This window comes from Saccoglossus kowalevskii, chromosome 9, assembly GCF_978046115.1.
Source record: "Saccoglossus kowalevskii chromosome 9, keSacKowa6.1, whole genome shotgun sequence".
NCBI classification, from domain to species: Eukaryota; Metazoa; Hemichordata; class Enteropneusta; family Harrimaniidae; genus Saccoglossus; species Saccoglossus kowalevskii.
Genome location: NC_140649.1, coordinates 11263246 through 11283767, shown reverse-complemented (window position 1 = coordinate 11283767; position 20522 = coordinate 11263246). Strand labels below are relative to the sequence as shown.

Genomic DNA, 20522 nt, shown 5'->3' with positions numbered 1-20522 from the left:
TTTAAATTTTCCGATAGGTTTCCGAATTTACAGTTTGCCTACAAGGATCCAGAGAAGAATTTTAATCGTAGTAGTGTTAAAGGTTTAGTGGCACAGTTGATAACGGTTAAAGATGTGAATACAGCAACCGCACTGGAGGTGGCAGCTGGTGGCAAGGTTAGTCTAGCTCTTACTTTGCACTCAGTTTTACTGTTCTGCACACAGTCAGCTGACATACAAGTGATAATCAAATAAATGCGATTAATCTACCGATATTCACTATATTGGACTAGCCATCTTGAATACAGCTTGAAACTAAAAAAGAGACAAGTTGTGAAACTGTTTTGTTTTTTTTAGATTCCTACATATCAGTAAAAGAAAACAAATTTTCCCAGCCAAACGATCCGTAACATAGAATAGAATAGCAAAAGACTTATTTATAAGTGGTGGTGTTGAAATAATTTAGCAAGGAAATTGGTTTGGCATTAACCTCCCTTGAAATCATCTTAATCTCCTGTGTACATTGAATGACATTCTGTGATTAACTCAGTTGTATTTTAAGGTAGAAGCCTAGTCATAATTTCTGACAAAATTGGTCATAAATCGCATAACAATGTTCATTAGTTTATTATGTACAATCATGAAGCTAATGTCCCACGGTACAACTAAATAGCATTATTTTGTGTGTTACAGTTAAGCTTTTTGAGAAACGTGTCCTAATATTTCTTGAAAATTGCTATTTTTAGAACAATTCCATAGAACACAATGTTAAAGAAAAATTACATTTTTTGACACTTTTTAAAACCCAGATTTTTTAAATAATTCAGAACAACAAAATGTACTCCATCATTAAAAATATATGATTTTTTCAGCCTATGTCACCAGGCTAGATAGACCTGTGATAAAAGTGTTATAATAGTGTCAAAATGGCGACTTTCCACTAAAATACAACCATCAATTTCTCGAAAAAAAGGCTGATGACCCCCAACATTTTTAAGGTCAATATCCTTATATTGCCGTGGAGTACAATTTATTGCAAAATAAATAAATTCTGGGTTTTTTAATTTATGAGTAGGCTTCTACCTTAAGTATGATTTTGTAATTGTGACTAACATTATATGATTGCTTTGCCAAAATGCACTACAGGATTAGAACTTAAAAACACATGTGTAATAAAACTAACTTTTCATTTATCGATATTGCAGTTATATAATGTAGTGGTTGACACTGAAGTGACAGGTAAAAAAATACTACAGAAAGGTGAACTGAGGCGACGTTATACTATAATACCTTTAAACAAGATATCGTCAAGAACCCTCTCCAATGATGTCATCAAAACAGCTCAGAATCTTGTAAGTTAACAATGAAATTTAAACTTTCTCAATCAGAGAGTATCACGTAAAGAATCAAAGTTGTACTCTAAGATAATTCATATTACAAGACTTGAACTTTGAAGTTGAGAGGAACCGGTAACTTTTTTTCAAGGAAAAACTCAACAAAATGGCTTTAACATATAGACATATATAGGGTAAATCTGTATTTTTGGAAGGGGCACCAAGGCAAACTTCTTGAGCATTGAGGCAATTGCTTTTGATATCTCTGTGGAGCTCAATTCCTGATATAGATTTATTTTGATTTGAGGAATTATTATGTGACATATTAAATATCCTGATTATTTGGGACTGAGAACAAACAATTCTTTGTTACTCAACCAATGTTTGAACACTTTTCCAAAGTTTGTGCAATTGAACTTCAACAAACGATCATACTAAGAAAGCTGACTACCGTAAATCATGAACATTTAGATGTGCTGAAAACCAGTGCAACGATAAACAATATTTCCTTCAATTCTTGCAAACAGACCAACAAAATATTTCACATAATTAATTAGTCTTTTGACTGCCATGTAAGCTTTACGAATGATCTCAGAGTATAAGTTTGTGGAAGCTATGGTACACAATGTACGTATAGGCAATCGGTCATTCAATCTAATAGCCCCGTCACACCATAACGTTTTGGTCAGCGTTCTCTGAACGTTCCAATCGTCCAATTTCCAAGCGTTCTGGAATGAGGTAGACACATCCAGCGTTCGATTAACGAGTGCCCCTAACGTATGACTGGCGTGTTCCTAACGCACGAGGAGCGTGTAATGAGCGACCAAGTAAGATACCCCTGGAAATCATTGACGTGTGCTAACGTGTCACTAGCGCGTGACGAACGACTTTTAAACGTTAAGTCAGCGTGTATCTAGCGTTAAGTCGTTAATTTGACGTTAATCGCACGCTTTATGTGCGCTCGGGGTACGTTCAGCGGTCGTTGACAGGTCGCTAGTGAGTTGTTCACTGCAAAGCAAGCGATTGGTGACAACTAAGTAACGCTAGATCACAGACTGACTAACGCGTCGAACGTTAGCAAAATGTTCGAAGAACGTTATTTAACGTTTAACAACGTTTAAAAATAAACGTTGAAGAACGCTGGTTCTAAATGAGAACTTTTGTGCATGTTTAAAACTTTATTTTTGGATCAGCGTTCTCCGCCGATTCCTGACGATCAGCAACGATTACCGACGTTCACTAGCGTTCTCACGGCGCTGTCCCAGCGACTTTGGGCGACTACCAACGTTTCCTCAAATGCCAGAGAACACTCGCCAGAACGTCATGGTGTGACTGCGCCTTAAGTAAGAATAAAACTGATGTTCTCGTTTTGAATGTTATTTCTGCAACTGTCATTCTTTGTTGCTAACTGTGTTTACGTGTTTCAGGTTGGGAAGGATAATGTACATACTGCTCTTTCACTGGTTGGATATAAAAACGATGTGAAGCAAGCATTAGAGTATGTATTTGGTACAACATTGGTAGCTGACTGCTTGGATAATGCCAAAAAGGTCAAATGAATATATTGCTTATACTTGATAATTCCTTACCGATACTCAAAATTTATTACAAATTTCTAATTACAAATATTCGTTTTATTAGAAACACTTGTCATCATATAGTACATGTATTTATGTTAAGAAAGCCGGTAAACTTTGATTGCATAAATGGAGTATATATTAATTACATGTACTGTGTGTGGATGAAGTTAAACACTGAAGTATACCAGGGTAATAATCAGCTTTCTTTTGTTGTTTGTTTGATAATCTGAAGTACATGTATATGTTCTTATTCAGGTTTGTTTTGATCCTAAAGTTATGAGTCGCACTGTAACATTAGAAGGCGAGGAATTCAATCCATCTGGTCTTCTTTCAGGAGGTATGTTCACTTACTTGCACCATATGACTGATGTGCATGCTTTCCATACTTAATTTTTGACCCCCTCTGATGTTCTATAAACTGATTGTTCTATGTACCTCACTACTAAACAAATGCTACTTTGTTTACATAAACCAGTTAATCTCTAAAATGGCCAAATTGAGCAATGACATATTTATATTCATATTCACATTAATTTTTTTTTTTGCATGGTTCCAAGCAACACCTAAACCTAATGGACTAACCTGCAACTAATAATTTTTAGGTTCTCGTGCTCAGAGTGCATCTGTCCTGGCAAAGTTGAATGATCTAAAATCAGCAAGAGATGAACTGAATCAAACACAACAGGAACTGGAGACTGTTACCAAAGAATTAGAGTCACTCAGGAAAGTTGGTGAAAAGTAAGTTCATTTAATGTGAAAAAATCATCTATTCTGAATCCTGTCATATCATCAAAGCAGACACCTGTCTTGTCATGTCATCTGATCTGACATCTATCTTGTCATGTCATCTGATCTGACACCTGTCTTCTCATGTCATTTGATCTGACACCTGTCTTATGTCATTTGATCTGACACCTGTCTTCTCATGTCATTTGATCTGACACCTGTCTTGTCATGTCATCTGATCTGACACCTGTCTTCTCATGTCATCTGATCTGACATCTGTCTTCTCATGTCATCTGATCTGACACCTGTCTTCTCATGTCATCTGATTCGACACTTGTCTTGTGATGTCATCTGATCTGACACCTGTCTTGTCATGTCATCTGATCTGACACCTGTCTTGTCATGTCATCTGATTTGACACCTGTCTTCTCATGTCATCTGATTTGACACCTGTCTTCTCATGTCATCTGATCTGACACCTGTCTTGTCATGTCATCTGATCCGACACCTGTCTTCTCATGTCATGTCATCTGATCCGACACCTGTCTTCTCATGTCATGTCATCTGATCCGACACCTGTCTTCTCATGTCATGTCATCTGATCCGACACCTGTCTTCTTATGTCATCTGATCTGACACCTGTCTTCTCATGTCATCTGATCTGACACCTGTCGATTGTGATTGGTTAATTTTTGCCTTCGATCCACCTCTGTATTATATGTTGTCTGGTAGAGGTGAGTTTGGCATTGCAGGATTACAGTTGTAGACAGCTCTTCAAGGAATATTGCAATGTTGCAAGGAAAATTGATAGGAAGATATTAGTTTTGAAGATCAGTTAATTTTAGCACCCACTTGTAACTTGGCTGGTTATTGATTTATAGTTTGTCAGTTTAACCTTTATGTGGTCAAGTTATAAAAGTGTGGCTGACAAGTTTTATGAAAATTTTCATAAACTAACTTTCCAACTATTATGACACAAACCTGTTTGATGTTACTTTGTAGGTACCAGAGAATAAAACAAGAATATGATTTGAAAGTACATGAGGTTAGTCTGGTTGAAGCCCGTCTTACACAGAGTACTCATCACAATCAACTGGAGGATATAAATGATTTACAACAGACAATCGGTAAGAGTAACTTCATTATCTTATTTTCCTCTTTCAATCTTTACTGCCTAGATAACTATTGGTTATCTGACAAGGCTGTACACTGGAATGACCACCAACATTGCCTTGAAAGCAAGAGGACCACAAGACTTGTTTTTGCCTCTCAAGTAGTGTTTTCATTCTTGCCTGTCATTGTGTCTACTGTTCCCCTGACTTATGTTAACATAATGGTATATAGATCAGTAGACATGATAGGAGAGAAAAGAGTCAATGGGGCAAAAAAAGTCTGTGGCTCTTAGCCTTTCAACAAAATTTTCGGTGGCTATTTAGGTTCTCTGAAAATACTGAGAATCTAAAAAATATAATGTTAAGCTGTAAAATTTCTGATGAAACTGAAAATAGTCTTCCTCTTCCACTTAGCCTTAAGTGAGGGGGAGCTGTCGCTAAATAAGTTGATGTGCCTGACAGTACATGTTAATGTGTTGGACTTTCATTAACCCTTCACCAGTTACTAATGAGCAAATTAACAACAAAATGTCACTTTTTTCACCCATTGTTCAGATAATTAATAAATCATGTCTCATTTTAGTAGCATATTACTATTGACTTCATCAGCTAGGGTTATTTCATCTCTGTTTGAGAAATTTTTTTATTAATACTTCTTTGCCCTGCAGTTAACAAGCTGACTCAACTGGATTTGGGGAGAATCTATATTGACTCTACTATTATATCCCTACAAAATCAGTCCTGTTTTAGGGCTCATTGAATATATTTATGATATTGAGAATTGTATATTATAACTGGCTTGGTGGGCCAGTGGACTGTGAACTGGAAATTTGCTGACACACCTAACCGACTTACACTGACAACTTATTCATCTGAGGAAACCCCAGCAATTTTCACTTCTGATACTATACTTTTTCTTACTGTGGTTTCCACATAACAATTACTTATAATTATTATTATTCCATATTTGTGTAGATGAACAACAGAAGTTGATAACTGATGCCAATGAAACAATGAAGAAGATGACTCAGAAAGCCAAGTCTTTGGAAGCTAAGATTAAAGACGCTAAATCAGTGAGAGAAAAGGAACTGAAAGATGCTGAAAAACAACTGACTAATTCCAAAAAACAGGCGGAGGAATCAAGTAAAATAATGAAAGAAAAACAACAAGTATGTCATCATATTTACTGTCATACAGTGATAGAGTGATGCTGTTTCAATTTGTTGTTTGATTGATGTTTGAATAAGACCCAGGGAATTAAACTTGTAATCATAATTTAATCTGGTCTTACAATCTCAATTATTTTATAACCATTATTTCTTATTTTCATATCTCCTGATATTGTGCATTCAGTTTCCCCATACAGACTTCTTAGATATCTTAATTTAATAAAAAATATTTATTTTCTTTCATAAATATATAGCAATTAACAACGTATTGTCATATATCTCACAGCCTCCAGTGAGTCATTTCAAATAAAAATGAATCCGTAATTGAGCATAATGATAATAATATTTAAACTTCTATTGAAAGGCAATGACATGCATGTCGAAATGGACCTGGGCAATCAGTGACACTGAAGATTGTATTTCTAAAATATATTGATTTATTATTATTTTCTAGGAAGTGGAGGCGCTTAAGCTTGAAGCAGAAGGATTATCCCGAGACTTAGATAATTATGAAGATCAGATAAAAGCTGTAGATGAAGCCATTGCTGGATATGAAGAATGCGTCAGACAGTTAACTGAATCGTGTGTTATGACTGCGGTTAGTTGTAGTTTATTACTAGCTGATATAGAGAATGCGTCTTGGAGGGAATAGAAGGTTCAAATTAAAGTACTGATAAAATCTACCTTACAGCAGTCACTGGTAGCATAGTGGTTGTAACATTGGGGTCATGTTTGGTAGACCTGAGTTCAAATCTTATCTTGAGTTTAATATTGTCAACCCCCCTACCTGGAGCAGGTGTGCCACAGACTCAATGTGAAGGCTAAATCCACTGGCTGGAATTCGTCACTAACAAATGCAATTTTGGTGAACCTTGGTTAAAGACGACAGATGCTTGTGTTCGACCAGGCATGGTTGACACCAGGATAGTGCCATTTAATGCCCTTATGATGGGAAGATGGTCATACAACCCTATTACATAGTCCCAAACTGGAATATGGGCTCTGTAGCAAAATGCACTGTATGTCAGCACTCATATTTGCACATTGTACATTAAAAAAATGTCAGAAGAGACAACAGTGACATTCAATGTCCTCAACTGTTGCCTGACACAAAAATATTTTTTAAAAAAGTGTGGGCATAGTCATCTGTAGAGTGTATTGTTTGGGTTTCACATGTCAAAACACTCCATAATATTAAAGCACTACAGTAACAGTTGTTGCACATTGTCATGCTTTATATGGATTGTATTTGACATATATAATACATGTAAAATGTATTATTTGTCACTGACATTTTGTCATTTATCATTTTCACTGCCATTTGTCATTTATCACTTTCACTGACATTTTGTCATTTATCCCTTTCACTGCCATTTTGTCATTCGGCACTTTCACTGACATTTTGTCATTTATCCCTTTCACTGCCATTTGTCATTTATCACTTTCACTGACATTTGTCATTTATCACTTTCACTGACATTTGTCATTCGGACCCTCACTGCTGTCATTCAGCACAGTCATTGTCATTTGTTACATTCATCATTCATTGTTACATTCACTGCTATTTCTCTTTTCTTGTGTTCACTTCTATTTGCCACACTCACTGACAATATTGTCACTATATTTGTCATTTGTCACTATTTTAGTTATTTGTCATTTTCACTTTCATATGCCACTTTCACTTAAATTTGTTCAGAGGTCGTATTGAATAGGGTTTCTTTTGGATATGAGTGTTCTACTCTATCCACAGACACCGTTCCCCACCTTATAGTCTCTCATGTTTTGTTTCCTACTAGAATAATGTAAAAGAAGCTCAAAGTGATTTGAATAAACAGAAACAAAAACTGAAAGAATGTGATAAAGACATCAATACTAAAAGCAGTGAAATGCAGAAACTGAAATCAGAAGATAATGACACCCAACTCAAGATTCAAGAACTGGAACATAAAATATCTAAACACAATAAGGACAGTAAAGATGCAGCTAAAATGGTGTGTAACAATTATTGCATTTTCTCTTGACATATGTTCTAAACTAATCAGAGAATTTTTTTTGCAATGCAGGTTATAAATATTTTAAAATATTTGAGCACAGTAATATTTTAGATTTAGCCAGTTTTTATTTATTTTTCTATACATTTTTTTATTAATTTGGATTAAATGAACCTAATTTCATATTAGCTACAGCTATTGATCACCATTTTGTGAAAAACCTACCGGTATTTACAAAAACATGTAACTTTTGATAAGCAAAATATGTGTTTGTAATGAACTGTCAGATGTTTGACACATACACCTCCCCCCAAGACATGACATCCCAGAAAATATCTTTCCTGTGTTCCAGAATGATGTATACCTATACCATGACTGAAATCATCTTATGATGGCCAGCAATGGCTAGATAGTATCTGACTGGAACTACATGTCTTTTATTTGACTCTGTCTTTATGAGAGTCTTAATCAAATTTAACACTACTGATCATATATGTCAATTGAGTTATGGGAGAGAAATTACAGTAAAATTTAATGAAAAATATTATCACACTGGAAACTTAATTTGAATGCCAAAGTTTTTGAAAATGTTAAAAATATTGGAACTTGGGTGATAGTATAGTTGTTAGCGTGTTTGTTTGCATCCAGGTTAGATTATGGAATCCAATTGTTCACTCAGCTGTATGAATACAAGTACAGTCTGCCCTGCATTCCAAAACAATGTGGTATTTGGTTTGGGAGACTCGTTTGCACACGTGCAATTACAATTAGTACCTCAGACAAAAAAGTCAAGAATGACAGCAGTGACTTCAATGTCAGATAAAATACACATGCACTAAATATTTGGTATCTGTAACAGAATATGGCTTATAGCCTGTATCACCAAACAAAATTTTGACATTTGAATTACATAAATTTTCATATAAAAACCATGGAAAAACAAACTTTCCCATTTGCCAAAAAAAAATCTGAAAAAAAATTGGCAACTTTTATAGTGTGTTAAAAATGGATAATTAATCGCCACTACTGTGTTACTTGTAGGTCGAAGACATGTTGCAACAGTATGAATGGATATCAACTGAAAGACAGTTCTTTGGTCAGTCTAACACTGCCTATGATTTCAAAGCCAATGATCCCAAGGAAGCTGGACGAAGAATACAAAAACTGAAGGAGACTAGAGACAAGTTGGCCAAGAATGTTAATCAGAGAGCAATGAATATGTTAAGCAAAGCTGAGGAAAAGGTATAGTTCTGATTCTAAACTACCATTGGCAATATGTGGACATTGGTATAAATTATCAGATTACTCTGTTGCTTTTCATAAGCCCTTAATCTGTATAACATTTTCACATTAAATGTGGTAGTAAAAATCCTGCAACTATTACTGTGAAGTAATAAAAAAAAAGCATATTAAATAGGAATTAACTCAAACAAAGCACTATACAAATGTATCAAATTTGTGTTTGACCCCTTTGAATGCCAAAGAAACCTTATGTCATTCTTTGTGGCATAAGCCTGAATAATTGTTGATGGCTGCAGTTTAGAAAAATTTTATTAACTTCGGTTTGTGCCATGTACTGTAAAATGACTAATTTTCACTGGGTTTAAATTTCACTGATTTACCATTGCAGACATATTCAGTGGGTTTTAAATTCACGGTTTTATCATTTAGACAATGTGTTCTATGCTAAATTTTACATATTCACTGGGTTTTAATTTAGCTCATTTTCCAGTCAGCGAAATAAGCTAAATTAAAACCCAGTGAATAATTAACCCCTTTACAGTATTTTCCTGGTTGTTTCAATCGGTTTTCATATTTGGTTGCCCTGTGAGACTTGATATTTTCATCGTGGTACCATGTACATTATAATAATCTTCATTGTTCATTTCTGATTATTAAGACCTGTTCCAGAATGATGTATTACTCTTTCATCACTGAAATCATCTTATGATGGCCAGCAATGGCTAGATAGTATCTGACTGGAACACTAAATATAGGGATTTATTTTCATAAGTTTTGAAAATCTTGAAATCACATTGCCTCATGTTTTGACTAAGCTAATGACCAAGTGTTAAATACAACCTTTTTGTGTGTATGAAAATTGATACATATATGTGTTACAGTACCATATTTTGAGAAAATTAACAAAATGTTATATAAAAATTTATATTTTGTGAACAGTTCCATAAAACATAATGTAATAGGGAAAATATCATATTTTATTAGATTTTAAAACTCAAAATTTTGAAATAATTCAAAATTAACAAAAATTCAGAAAAACAATCAGTCACATCAGAGATATACATGTAGCAGAATATTTCCACTGTACAAAAATGTAAGAACTAATGGTAAAAGCATTCCGACAAAATGGCAACAACAAAAAATAGTGTGGTAACCCCAAACTTTTTTAAGTCAGCATTTTTATATTGCCTGCAAGAACACTTCATTGTAAAATTTATAAATTCTGGGTATTTTCATTTATGTATAGACTTTTACTGTATTTGATTTGCTTTTATCATGTCATGGCTATTGCTGATTATTTATGTACCAAACCTTGGTCTCGCATTGTGAGAATGTATTGGCTACGATTCTTGCGTGTTGTATTGTGGCAGTGGGCCTGAAAGAGAGGCTATGAACGCAAACTAATCAGCAATGGCTGCCACATGATAAAGATGAATTGTAAAATGATTGATGGCATTGAAGGTAAATTTAACTATTCTTAGAGGACAGTGAGTCTTGTTTAGTTTAGCTGTATCTAGTTGAGATTACCACTGACACTTTCTCTTATATTATTCCAGTATCACGATTTGATGAAAAAGAAGCAGATAGTAGAAAATGATAAATCTAAGATTCTGGCAACAATATCTGAACTAGATTTCAAAAAACGGCAAGCACTAGAGAAGGCTTGGGAACAAGTAAATAAGGTAAGTTTGTATTTGTATTCAATTCACATAATGCCTTATACCGAATTATTATTCTATTTATAGTGCAACACAAGTGAGGTGTATGATTAAAATAAGTCGCATTTTAATGTCGTATTTTATTTTTGTTCTTGACACAACCAATTATTGAACAACAATATCTGATATTTTACCAGTGGAATGGCTGGGCTACATTAAAGCTGTGTTTACTGACCACCTGCCCTTAGTGACTACATTCAGGCAGTCCCAAGTGCAATTTACATGTAAAGTAACATGTAGTGTATATAAAGACCACCTGTCTTGTCTAATATGACTACGGGTAGTCTTTGTATAAGTGATCAAAATGAAAGAAAAATAAATGCATGCTTAATGTTGGGACTAACGTTTCAATTTAATCAAAAGAATTTTTTTTATCTATTCCTATTTTCTAAATGTGTGCCTTATTTAACTGAGAAAATAATTGTGTTCACCAATTACTGTAGAATACTTTATTTTCGCTTGGAATTAATTTTCGCTATTTTCGCTGAAGGAATGATTCAGTGAAAATAAAATCCAGCGAATATACCTTTTTTCCTATATTTTACATTAAACCCATCAAAAATCAGTGAAAATAAATTCTATACAAAACACCCAAAAAGTCTTTTCAGCGAAAATAAATTCCAGCGAAAATAAAGTATTTCACAGTAATTAATTAATTAATAAACCTCTATATAAGTATAAAGTATGACCACCTGTCTAAAAAAACACATCACCTGATATTGTTATATATCATTCATATCTGTGGAGGTTTTCAGTATGCGATGTGTTAGGCATATTTGGTGTTCGCTATACACAGGTTTAGAGTATTGCATGTTACTTGCATGGCACCTTATGACTCAAATGTACTGTTCCAGGATGATGTATACCTATAACATGACTGAAATCATCTTATGATGGCCAGCAATGGCTAGATAGTATCTGACTGGAACAACATGTCTTTTATTTGACTCAGTCTTTATGAGAGTTTTATTCAAATTTAACACTACTGATGATATATGTCAGTTGCGTTATGGGAGAGAAATTATAAGAGAATTTAATGAAAGATAAAAACTGGAATTTGATCTTGGAGCATTATCTAACAATAACATCATAACATCAAGTGATTAGCCTAGCACATCATTTTGTTTTTGTTTTGCTGGCCATTTTGTTTTATTGAATGCGGTTCAAAAGCCACATCTCTTGACATGCTTTGACTGATTATGTTCAAATTTTATATATTCATTATACATGCTGTTCCAGAGCAATATCTCTTGATATGGACAAGTACTCGTTTGACGATCAGACACAAGATGACTGAATGTCAAACATTTTAATGTTAAAAAATCATCATAATCAAGCATCAGCTTCTGGATCCATATCTCTGACAATTTTTATGTTCAAACTATATTACTACAAACAAAACTATATCTTAAATTTTATAACAGGGTCTGTGTGATGCATGGCTTGTTTTTTGTTTTTTTTCATTTCATTCAAATTTTGTCGATGACTGGATAATAATTTTATTTTTGAAGTAAACACATTAACTTGCTAATATATACCATATTAACCATATTCTGTTGTCGGTCTTACATGAACCTTGAATCTCTGCATGTGGTAGAACATGAAGTTTGCCTGTATGTGTCACTAAACTATTTGATATGTACTGGAAAAATGCATGTCATGCACCTGACACTGTTCGGAAACATTTTTATTGAGCATGCTTCAGATATAGAAATTTATTTAATGACTTTCAAAAATCTTAATGCATCTTAAATGTGGTTTGTTCTTAGGATTTTGGTTCCATCTTTTCTTCACTGCTGCCTGGTACAGATGCTAAGCTGGCACCTCCTGATGGGAAGTCTGTTCTTGATGGACTGGAGGTCAAAGTCGCATTTGGTGATGTCTGGAAAGATAGCTTGACTGAACTAAGTGGAGGTCAAAGGTAAGACATACTCAAACATTGCAATATTAAAATAATAATTTCATTAAGTACCCAATATGGTAATTTTTTTTTCATTGTTATACATCCACAACAAAAAAAACATTTTACTGTCTTTGTTCATACTTTGGGGATTGGCAATAACCAGTCGTATGCATATAAAGTAATAGTGTTGTTTGTTGCTACTGCTCAGAGTAAATGTATGTGTACTGTATTTGCGATATCAGTAGCGCGTACATAATATAAATGACAGAAGTGTTTCTATAGTCAGTAATATTTTAATGATTCAATATTCAACAAATGCAATTTTTGGTTTGTTAGCACTTCTATCAGCAAATACTGTAGATGTCCTGTTTAATGAAGAAATTCTGGTTAAACAAATGAGTCGAGTACAAAAGCCTACAACATGCATGTAACTTTGCTTTATTGTCAACAGATCATTGGTAGCATTGTCACTAATCCTATCTTTGTTGCTGTTCAAACCTGCACCGTTGTACATCTTGGATGAAGTTGACGCTGCGTTAGATTTATCTCATACCCAGAATATTGGTCAGATGTTACGTACACATTTCAGACACTCACAGGTAACAAACCTTAAGACACAAGAACTGCAGTCATTATTTTGAATACAAATTTTGTCTCAAATGTTCATACACCTGCAGGGAATAAAATTAAAATTTATAGTTACCTGTCCATTGAAAGGTGGGAGACTAGAATTGCCTGTCTAGCAAAAAAAGACCTATTATTTAAAGCAGGGGAGTCGTCATGCTTCAGACGGCCATTGCGTGTCATTGTTTACAAACAAGTGCCCATGAGCCTTTGCCTTTTTTAGCGTGTGTTGTTATCGTCGCTTGGGACTCAATTCCCGCGACTGTGCGCAGGTGACGACCCTCCTGTTTTAAAACAAAATGGGTCTTGTTATTTCAAAGGACTCTACCACATTTGGTCACTTAATAAAAATGTCAATATCTTTATTCCACAGGGACAGGCAATTATTTACATCTACCTGTCCCAGCCCCGGCTTAAATGTGCCTGTCTCTTATATGTGGACAAGTCTTAATTACGACTACTGTTATTGGTAATTGGTTTCTGACTTTACTCATGAATTTATAAACATTGTCATGACTGTTCTCAGTTTTGCAACATGAAGACAGCAGGTGATTAGGTGTCACCAAATGCTGTTTTTTGTTTAAATGCAGCAATAAGTAGAAAAACAAACTAGTGCAATGATATCGATTAAAATATATTGTAAGAAGAGTAATATATCTGATGACATGAAAAACTGTAATGAACATACCTAAAATTATGATTTTTGTCGCTCTAAGCTGGTCATGTGATAACAAAAATATACCTTGTATTGCCCGGCCTTGTAGCGTCATTCTAAATTACATCATGTGTTTGAGGTCACGCCATGGTAAAAATGTAATTACACCTATGAGGTATACGATAAAACCTTTATAGTCTTGATAAGCCTTTTGCAGACCTCTGTCGTACAGCTTATGTGCTCTTGCAAGCTTGAGTCCTTCTGCCAAACGACATCGGGCCTGAAAAGCAGTACTAGTATCCAGTCTATAAAGAATATTATCACTTATTCATAGAACTGTTAAACACTCATGGCATAATGCGTTATCCACTCACAGGTGATATCAGGTGATAATCTCGTGTTGAAAGTTGGATATAAAATTGTTGGTTATTGTTTCCACTAAATTGTTTCTACTCTGTTTTGTCTCCAGTTCATTGTGGTATCTTTAAAAGACGGTATGTTTAACAATGCCAATGTGTTGTTTAAAACCAAGTTTGTTGACGGAGTATCGACTGTTACACGGTATACACAGACCCAGCCAACGACTGGTGGCGGCGCAACAAGCAGCACTGTCAGTGTTGGTAGCAGTACTGCAAAAAGCAAAGATAAAGGCAAGAAGAGTGCAAAGAGACCCAGACTTGTGATTGAACAATAAAGATGGAACCATTTCCCTTGTATATATCCCAGGAAACATAACATTAAAAGCATGGTATTTTAACACATCATCTGCTGAAAGTTGCAACGAATATTAATGAACGGGGGAAAAATAGCATCACCGGCATAGTCATTAAACCATGTTCACGTACCATACTACTCGTATATAAACAGTGCTTTCACAATGTTTGGACATAGAGAGTGTGGTGACTCTGGCATTTTGAAGTTGCACCCTAACATCATTCGTACACCCATCGTATATGCATAAAATGTTGAAGGCAAATTTTTATGGTCGATACAATTCGGATGTTTTCAAATTAAATTTGAATGAACAATCAATTGGGGAAACAGAATAGTTGCTTCAGTCTAATGCTAAAAATGATATTCAGTAAATTCAGAATATCAAATATTTTGCATAGTGGTCCTAAAACGAATGATCTCTGAGTGCAGTCCTATTGATGGTGATATGCAAAGTGAATAATTGTAAGATATATGCTAGAAAACCTGTGTTCAAACTATGCATTGTGGCATGTTTCTTTTATGATGTAAATAAGCTAATTTGAATATTTCACTGCCAACCCTTTATTTTAAACGACATCAGTAGCAATGTACACCAAGAATGGAGTCTGGATTGTTTCCATAATGCTACAAGTCAATGTTAGAATAGAGACAGTTTTTAGTCACGTATTTATCATGAATATCTGAAATTGTATTAGAAATATTTAGATTTTAGTGTTGTATTATGGTATATTGCATCAGACTTTTTGACATCTGTCCTCTTCTTTTTTTATATTTCAAATACTTTACATTTTGATATAGTAAATACCAAACTTCAATGGATATGACATTGTTTACACTCCACAGTCGTGAACTTGTAGGTCATGATTTCTTCCAAGGTTATTACACGTGTTGTATTTGCTCTTTTAGAAGCATGTATAAACCCTAAATCACATTTGTTGTCTAATGAATATTACTGTATAGATTAGTAGATGAAACTTCACCCTTTCTCATATGTATAGAGGCGCTAATAGAAGCTGCATCCCCCTCTGTTGCATTGTACCATTTTTATAGAAGTTGCGGCTTCTAATACAGATTTTACAGAACTTGTTTTTACCATACAAGTTTGTTTGCACTTCTGTGACCTGTTTGCAAGTGGTTGGGCCTCAAAATTGTCAGTGGTCTTGGCTAGACCCATGGTAATACTTGATAGTCCATCTGGTTTAGTAAGTACTTGGACCCATATATAAAATATGAATACAAATAAATGCTATTCTGTATGTGTGCCTTGGGAGACTTAATTTTAAGCCCAAACAGTGTACACAACTGATTAACCATCTTCACTATGTCTTCAATTCAGACATGATTTGAATTTTGAACTTATAAAATCGTGATTTTATTCAGAACCAATTACGTCACTGCCATTGAATTTGTAATATTTACTTAAATAAAATAGTGTTTATTTCAATTTGTTTAGACTACAAACTTGTGTGCATGTTGATGACAGCTGTTTCGCAATATACATGGTATGAACAATATACATGTTTTGCGATTTAATTCCACCTGGCACCGTTATGTATTCTCGACATATTTTAATCAAAGACAAGACATAATTTTATATTCTTAAATGTAACCATCTGTTCTTGTTCTTAACACATGTGATAAGGTAGGTAGCTTCACAAAGTTGAAAGACTTCTAAATCCACAGTGACATCAAAGATCCCTATTACGTGCAATATATTCACTGGTCCAGCATCCTTTAAATGATGTTAATCTAACGTCTATTTCTCCATCTTCCAGCTGAAAGAATAACACGATAATGTGTATCAAAAATATAAAAGTGCCTTTTCCCAATCAAAATATTTGAATGTTTTTTTTGTTTTGTTTTTTTCAATTCCACTTTTTCCTCTTCAACGTGGCAAGATAAACTAAATAAATAGTGCACAGCGACTTTCATAAAAACGGGTACGATTTTATCATAAAACATGTAGACACAGTCCTCTTCTGTTTTTAGTGTTCATATCACAGTTGTGTATACATGGTAAGAAATGTTTAAGATACGTCTTCAAGAACAGTGTTCGTCGCCATTTTGAATTAGACGAAAAACAAAATGATGTTATTCAAGTTCCTATTATGTTCTATTAAAGTATATATCATAGTTGAACAAAATTTACAACCAAAATCAGGTTTCGGAACAATTTGAATCAAACTCAATATATTTCTATAATTTTCCAGCAGAATAAATGAGTCTTCATAGTAGAGATACAGTTTATAATCACATTTTGAAGATGTGTGCCCTCTAGCTAACAACAATGAAAAATGTTTCATGCATGACTGACTTGTACTGTAAAGGGGTTAATTATTTACTGGGTTTTAATTTCTCTGACTGGAAAATGCGCTAAATTAAAACCCAGTGAATATGTAAATTTTAGCATAGAACACATTATCTAAATGACAAAACCGTGAATTTAAAACCCACTAAATATGCCTGAAATGGTAAATTAGCAAAAATTAAACCCAGTGAAAATTAGTCATTTTACAGTACACAAATTGTTTTTGTGCATACATTGGGGTATTTCATTTGGATTTTCACCTCTCACACTAAAGTGATGCACAACAAACTTAAAACAAGTGGCTCAAGTCTTCTATATCCTGTATCACTGTATTTGTTTTATTAGAAGAGCATATATAAAGGCAGTTAAAGCGCTACAGTCATCACGCAGCAAGTTTGAATTTGTGTAAACAATGCATTTTACAAGTGTGTACGTATATGAGTCCCTTATCAAACACGCTTTATTTTGACTGTAAGCCTTTGTTATTTACATAAGTGCATACATAACTAATAGGACAAATATGGTACTATTGTAGAGGGAACTTATTCAAATTGAAGATTTTTCATAAATTATATTATAAAATAACTTATTTGACCTACCTCATCAAATGCATAGATGTCATCGTAGCATTTTTGTGACATACATTGACGAATACAGTTAAGTTTTGGGAGTCCTGGTGGTACATTAGCACACTGAGCGTCATTATCACACTTATTTCTCTCACTCTTAAAGCGTCTTTCCTGAAACAAACAAAAAAATTAATACCACCAGAACAAAACATACAGCAACTATTACAACCTTACCTGTTATATATAGCGAATAAGAAATTCAGGATACAACGAACGATGCACATATATAAGGTCGTCACTGAGTAGCTCCTGAGTTGGATAACGAGTGTTCTATGTTCTTTGTGTAATAAGATGTTCGTATGCAAGGGATTTTTCAACAATTCGGCCGAATTTTGTTAGCGGTTGGCCGAATGTTGCACTATCGTTTCACAACAAAAGCTTGGAATTTTTTTCTCGATTTGCAGGAATCCGAAAAAAAACGCGTTCCTCAACTTGGCTCTTAATTTCGTTTCATGGCGTAAATTATAAATTGCATATATTTTATTATCACGGGTACGCCAGCTGACTGATGGGAAGCCACATATACGAGTAGTTCTGAAGATTCACAGTCAGTTCGCCCCAATGCACATTCGCCCCAGACCAGTTCGCCCCACAGTCAGTTCGCCCCACAGTCAGTTCGCCCCAAAGTCGGTTCGCCCCAAGTTTACTGGTGTTCGTTTTCGCGGTTATGCCTGCAAGGAAATGTGGTTTTGAAATATTTTAAAAATTATACTAAAGTAAAGCCACATCGAAGGACGCTGATCGCCGCGATTCATGTTTGTAGCATATCGCCCGAACCCGTGCTGTGCCGTGTGCTATGATCGCAGACTCGTTTGACCTAATAGTCCGTACGACACTCTCCGACCCGATAGATTTTATAATTGGCGTTCACAGGTCAAAGCAGCCAGCAATCTTTCCGTTCAGGCTTCGATGAAAGTACGAGAATACATAACATCGAAGTTCTTAATGTAACGATTATAAAATACATAACATCGAAGTTCTTAAAATAACGAACAGGTAACGACTATAAAATACACAACATCGAAGTTCTTAAAATAACGAACAGGTAACGACTTTAAAATAGGGCAAAAAATTGCTATCACAGCGCATGGCAAAAAAAAGGCAAAGTATCGCAGTCACGACGCATATGGCACGACACCGGTTCGACTCTTCGGGCGATATGCTACAATCGCGGCGATCAGCCTCCTTCGATGTGGTTTTTACTTAAGTATAATTTTTAAAATATTTCAAAACCACATTTCCTTGCACGCATAACCGCGAAAACGAACACCAGTAAACTTGGGGCGAACCGACTTTGGGGCGAACTGACTTTGGGGCGAACTGGTCTGGGGCGAATGTGCATTGGGGCGAACTGACTGACCACCGTTCTGAACTCTGGCTACACACTGGTCACATTAGAGATAGCTGCGGTTTCGTAGCTCTTTGGTGCGACCTACAATCGAATTTCGCCCAAACAATTTCATTTGGACGTCTTCTTTTTAATTTTGTTGTTCTACGTCAAACATACAACAACCCTATGGGCCGGCCAGAGTCAGTCACGTAAATAATGCGGTCGGCAACATAGGGCTATGATTCCACAGCTACATTAGAGAGAGAGAGAGAGAGCAAAGCGACAACAATATTAATATATACTTACTGATTTTGGTTTCTTTTTGTATGAATACCTGGGATATTGGAACATTTTACACTCCACCATCAAATAGTCCAAGAAAATAACAAACACAATAACTAAAGCTGTTCTGTGTCGACACATAATGTAAACATTTGGTTATGTGATGTGTTGTTCGTGGTCAATAGAAATCTACACAGTTAATCTGCTTATGCAACATTTCGAAACTATGGTGAATTGTTTCCGTTTATGTTGCTTGTCTAATGACAAGCGTCCACCGTACACAGAGCAAACGACCCTACAACTTGCCGACGAAAGTTGCAACGAGTCTTTTCTGTCATTCACACAGAGAAGCCATTTTGACCTCCCTAGCATTGCAAAAAAGTGACTTAGACCCCCTATCTCTGATCTCTATTTGATTGTGCAGGGATAGTAACTTAGTTTGTGATGTAGCCCGTGTCCAAAACATCACTGATACCAACCGACTGTGGTTGTAAATTTTGCATATTCACTATTTTAATTTATAGGAATAATATTAAATTGAAACCCATTTTTTGATAAGTAAGCAATGTTGCCTCAAATTTGATTTACAGGCTTCGTAGTTGTATTGTTCAGCTGATTGTTAGCCTTGTGATATTGATGGTTAGGTGTACGGAACTGCTGACTGGTTTTCTTCAGTTATTTTCTTGCTGTTATGATGATCATTAATATGATAGTTATCATAGCTTGCTTCAATATTTCACAGTGTTCTACATTTTTTGGCCACATACAGTGGCAAGTGCTTATTACATGGTACGTTCATGCAGATAATGAGATGAAAAAAGAACAGTTAAATTCAATAATAATCCGATGACGGGCTAGGTAGCTGGATTAATGTGGAAATTTTTTTTTTCTGAGCCTAGAAATGACCCCTATTATTATAGACGAGAAAAATACTTTCACAGAGCAGAAAATAATACTAAAGAAACAGGACAAAACGACACACAATGATGAAGGTTGTGAACTAAATGAAAGATTATTTCATTTAGTCACTTTCTGATTTTTACATTTTGTTATTCGCTCTCTTTAACACGCATAGATGGCAGTCACTCAGGGACAAAGGATTACCACTTTACTTCCAAATCCAAACAGAGATAAGAAATTGACACCGATTTCTCTGTTGAATATTGATTATAATAATGTGACACCGTGCATTTCAAGGCGATTGCTACTGTACTATAGAGGCGTAT

At 34.9% G+C, this 20522-nt stretch overlaps 2 protein-coding genes across 2 annotated transcripts in view; one reads left to right on the top strand and one right to left on the bottom strand.

Moving 5' to 3' along the window:
- The window catches only part of LOC100372679 (structural maintenance of chromosomes protein 2-like), a 31098-nt gene extending 14890 nt beyond the window's left edge, over window positions 1–16208 (top strand). Inside the window, exons 11-24 of the mRNA XM_085503157.1 lie at window positions 18–156; window positions 1185–1331; window positions 2741–2863; window positions 3149–3230; window positions 3496–3631; window positions 4622–4746; window positions 5707–5900; window positions 6355–6498; window positions 7697–7891; window positions 8933–9133; window positions 10690–10815; window positions 12621–12772; window positions 13206–13353; window positions 14503–16208. Of these exons, the coding sequence (XP_085359283.1) occupies window positions 18–156; window positions 1185–1331; window positions 2741–2863; window positions 3149–3230; window positions 3496–3631; window positions 4622–4746; window positions 5707–5900; window positions 6355–6498; window positions 7697–7891; window positions 8933–9133; window positions 10690–10815; window positions 12621–12772; window positions 13206–13353; window positions 14503–14727 (2137 nt within the window). The 3' untranslated portion in view covers window positions 14728–16208. The remainder of the gene's footprint in view (window positions 1–17; window positions 157–1184; window positions 1332–2740; window positions 2864–3148; window positions 3231–3495; window positions 3632–4621; window positions 4747–5706; window positions 5901–6354; window positions 6499–7696; window positions 7892–8932; window positions 9134–10689; window positions 10816–12620; window positions 12773–13205; window positions 13354–14502) is intronic.
- LOC100372531 (uncharacterized) lies at window positions 16054–19670 on the bottom strand. The gene is made up of 3 exons (XM_002737401.4): window positions 19321–19670; window positions 17655–17795; window positions 16054–16522 (listed from the first exon to the last, which is right to left on the bottom strand). The coding sequence occupies exons 1-3, from the start codon at window positions 19435–19437 to the stop codon at window positions 16436–16438; spliced, it is 345 nt and encodes a 114-aa protein (XP_002737447.1). The 5' UTR covers window positions 19438–19670; the 3' UTR covers window positions 16054–16435.
- Window positions 19671–20522: the final 852 nt, after the last annotated feature.

What these genes read in the sequence shown, in the direction of transcription:
- LOC100372531 (XM_002737401.4), bottom strand. Translation starts at nt 19,437, where the DNA reads ATGTGTCGACACAGAACAGCTTTAGTTATTGTGTTTGTTATTTTCTTG. An exon ending in ACAAAAAGAAACCAAAATCA is followed by an intron (nt 17,796 to 19,320) that starts GTAAGTATATAT and finishes TGTTTGTTTCAG; the next exon opens with GAAAGACGCTTTAAGAGTGA. An exon ending in ACATCTATGCATTTGATGAG is followed by an intron (nt 16,523 to 17,654) that starts GTAGGTCAAATA and finishes TTATTCTTTCAG; the next exon opens with CTGGAAGATGGAGAAATAGA.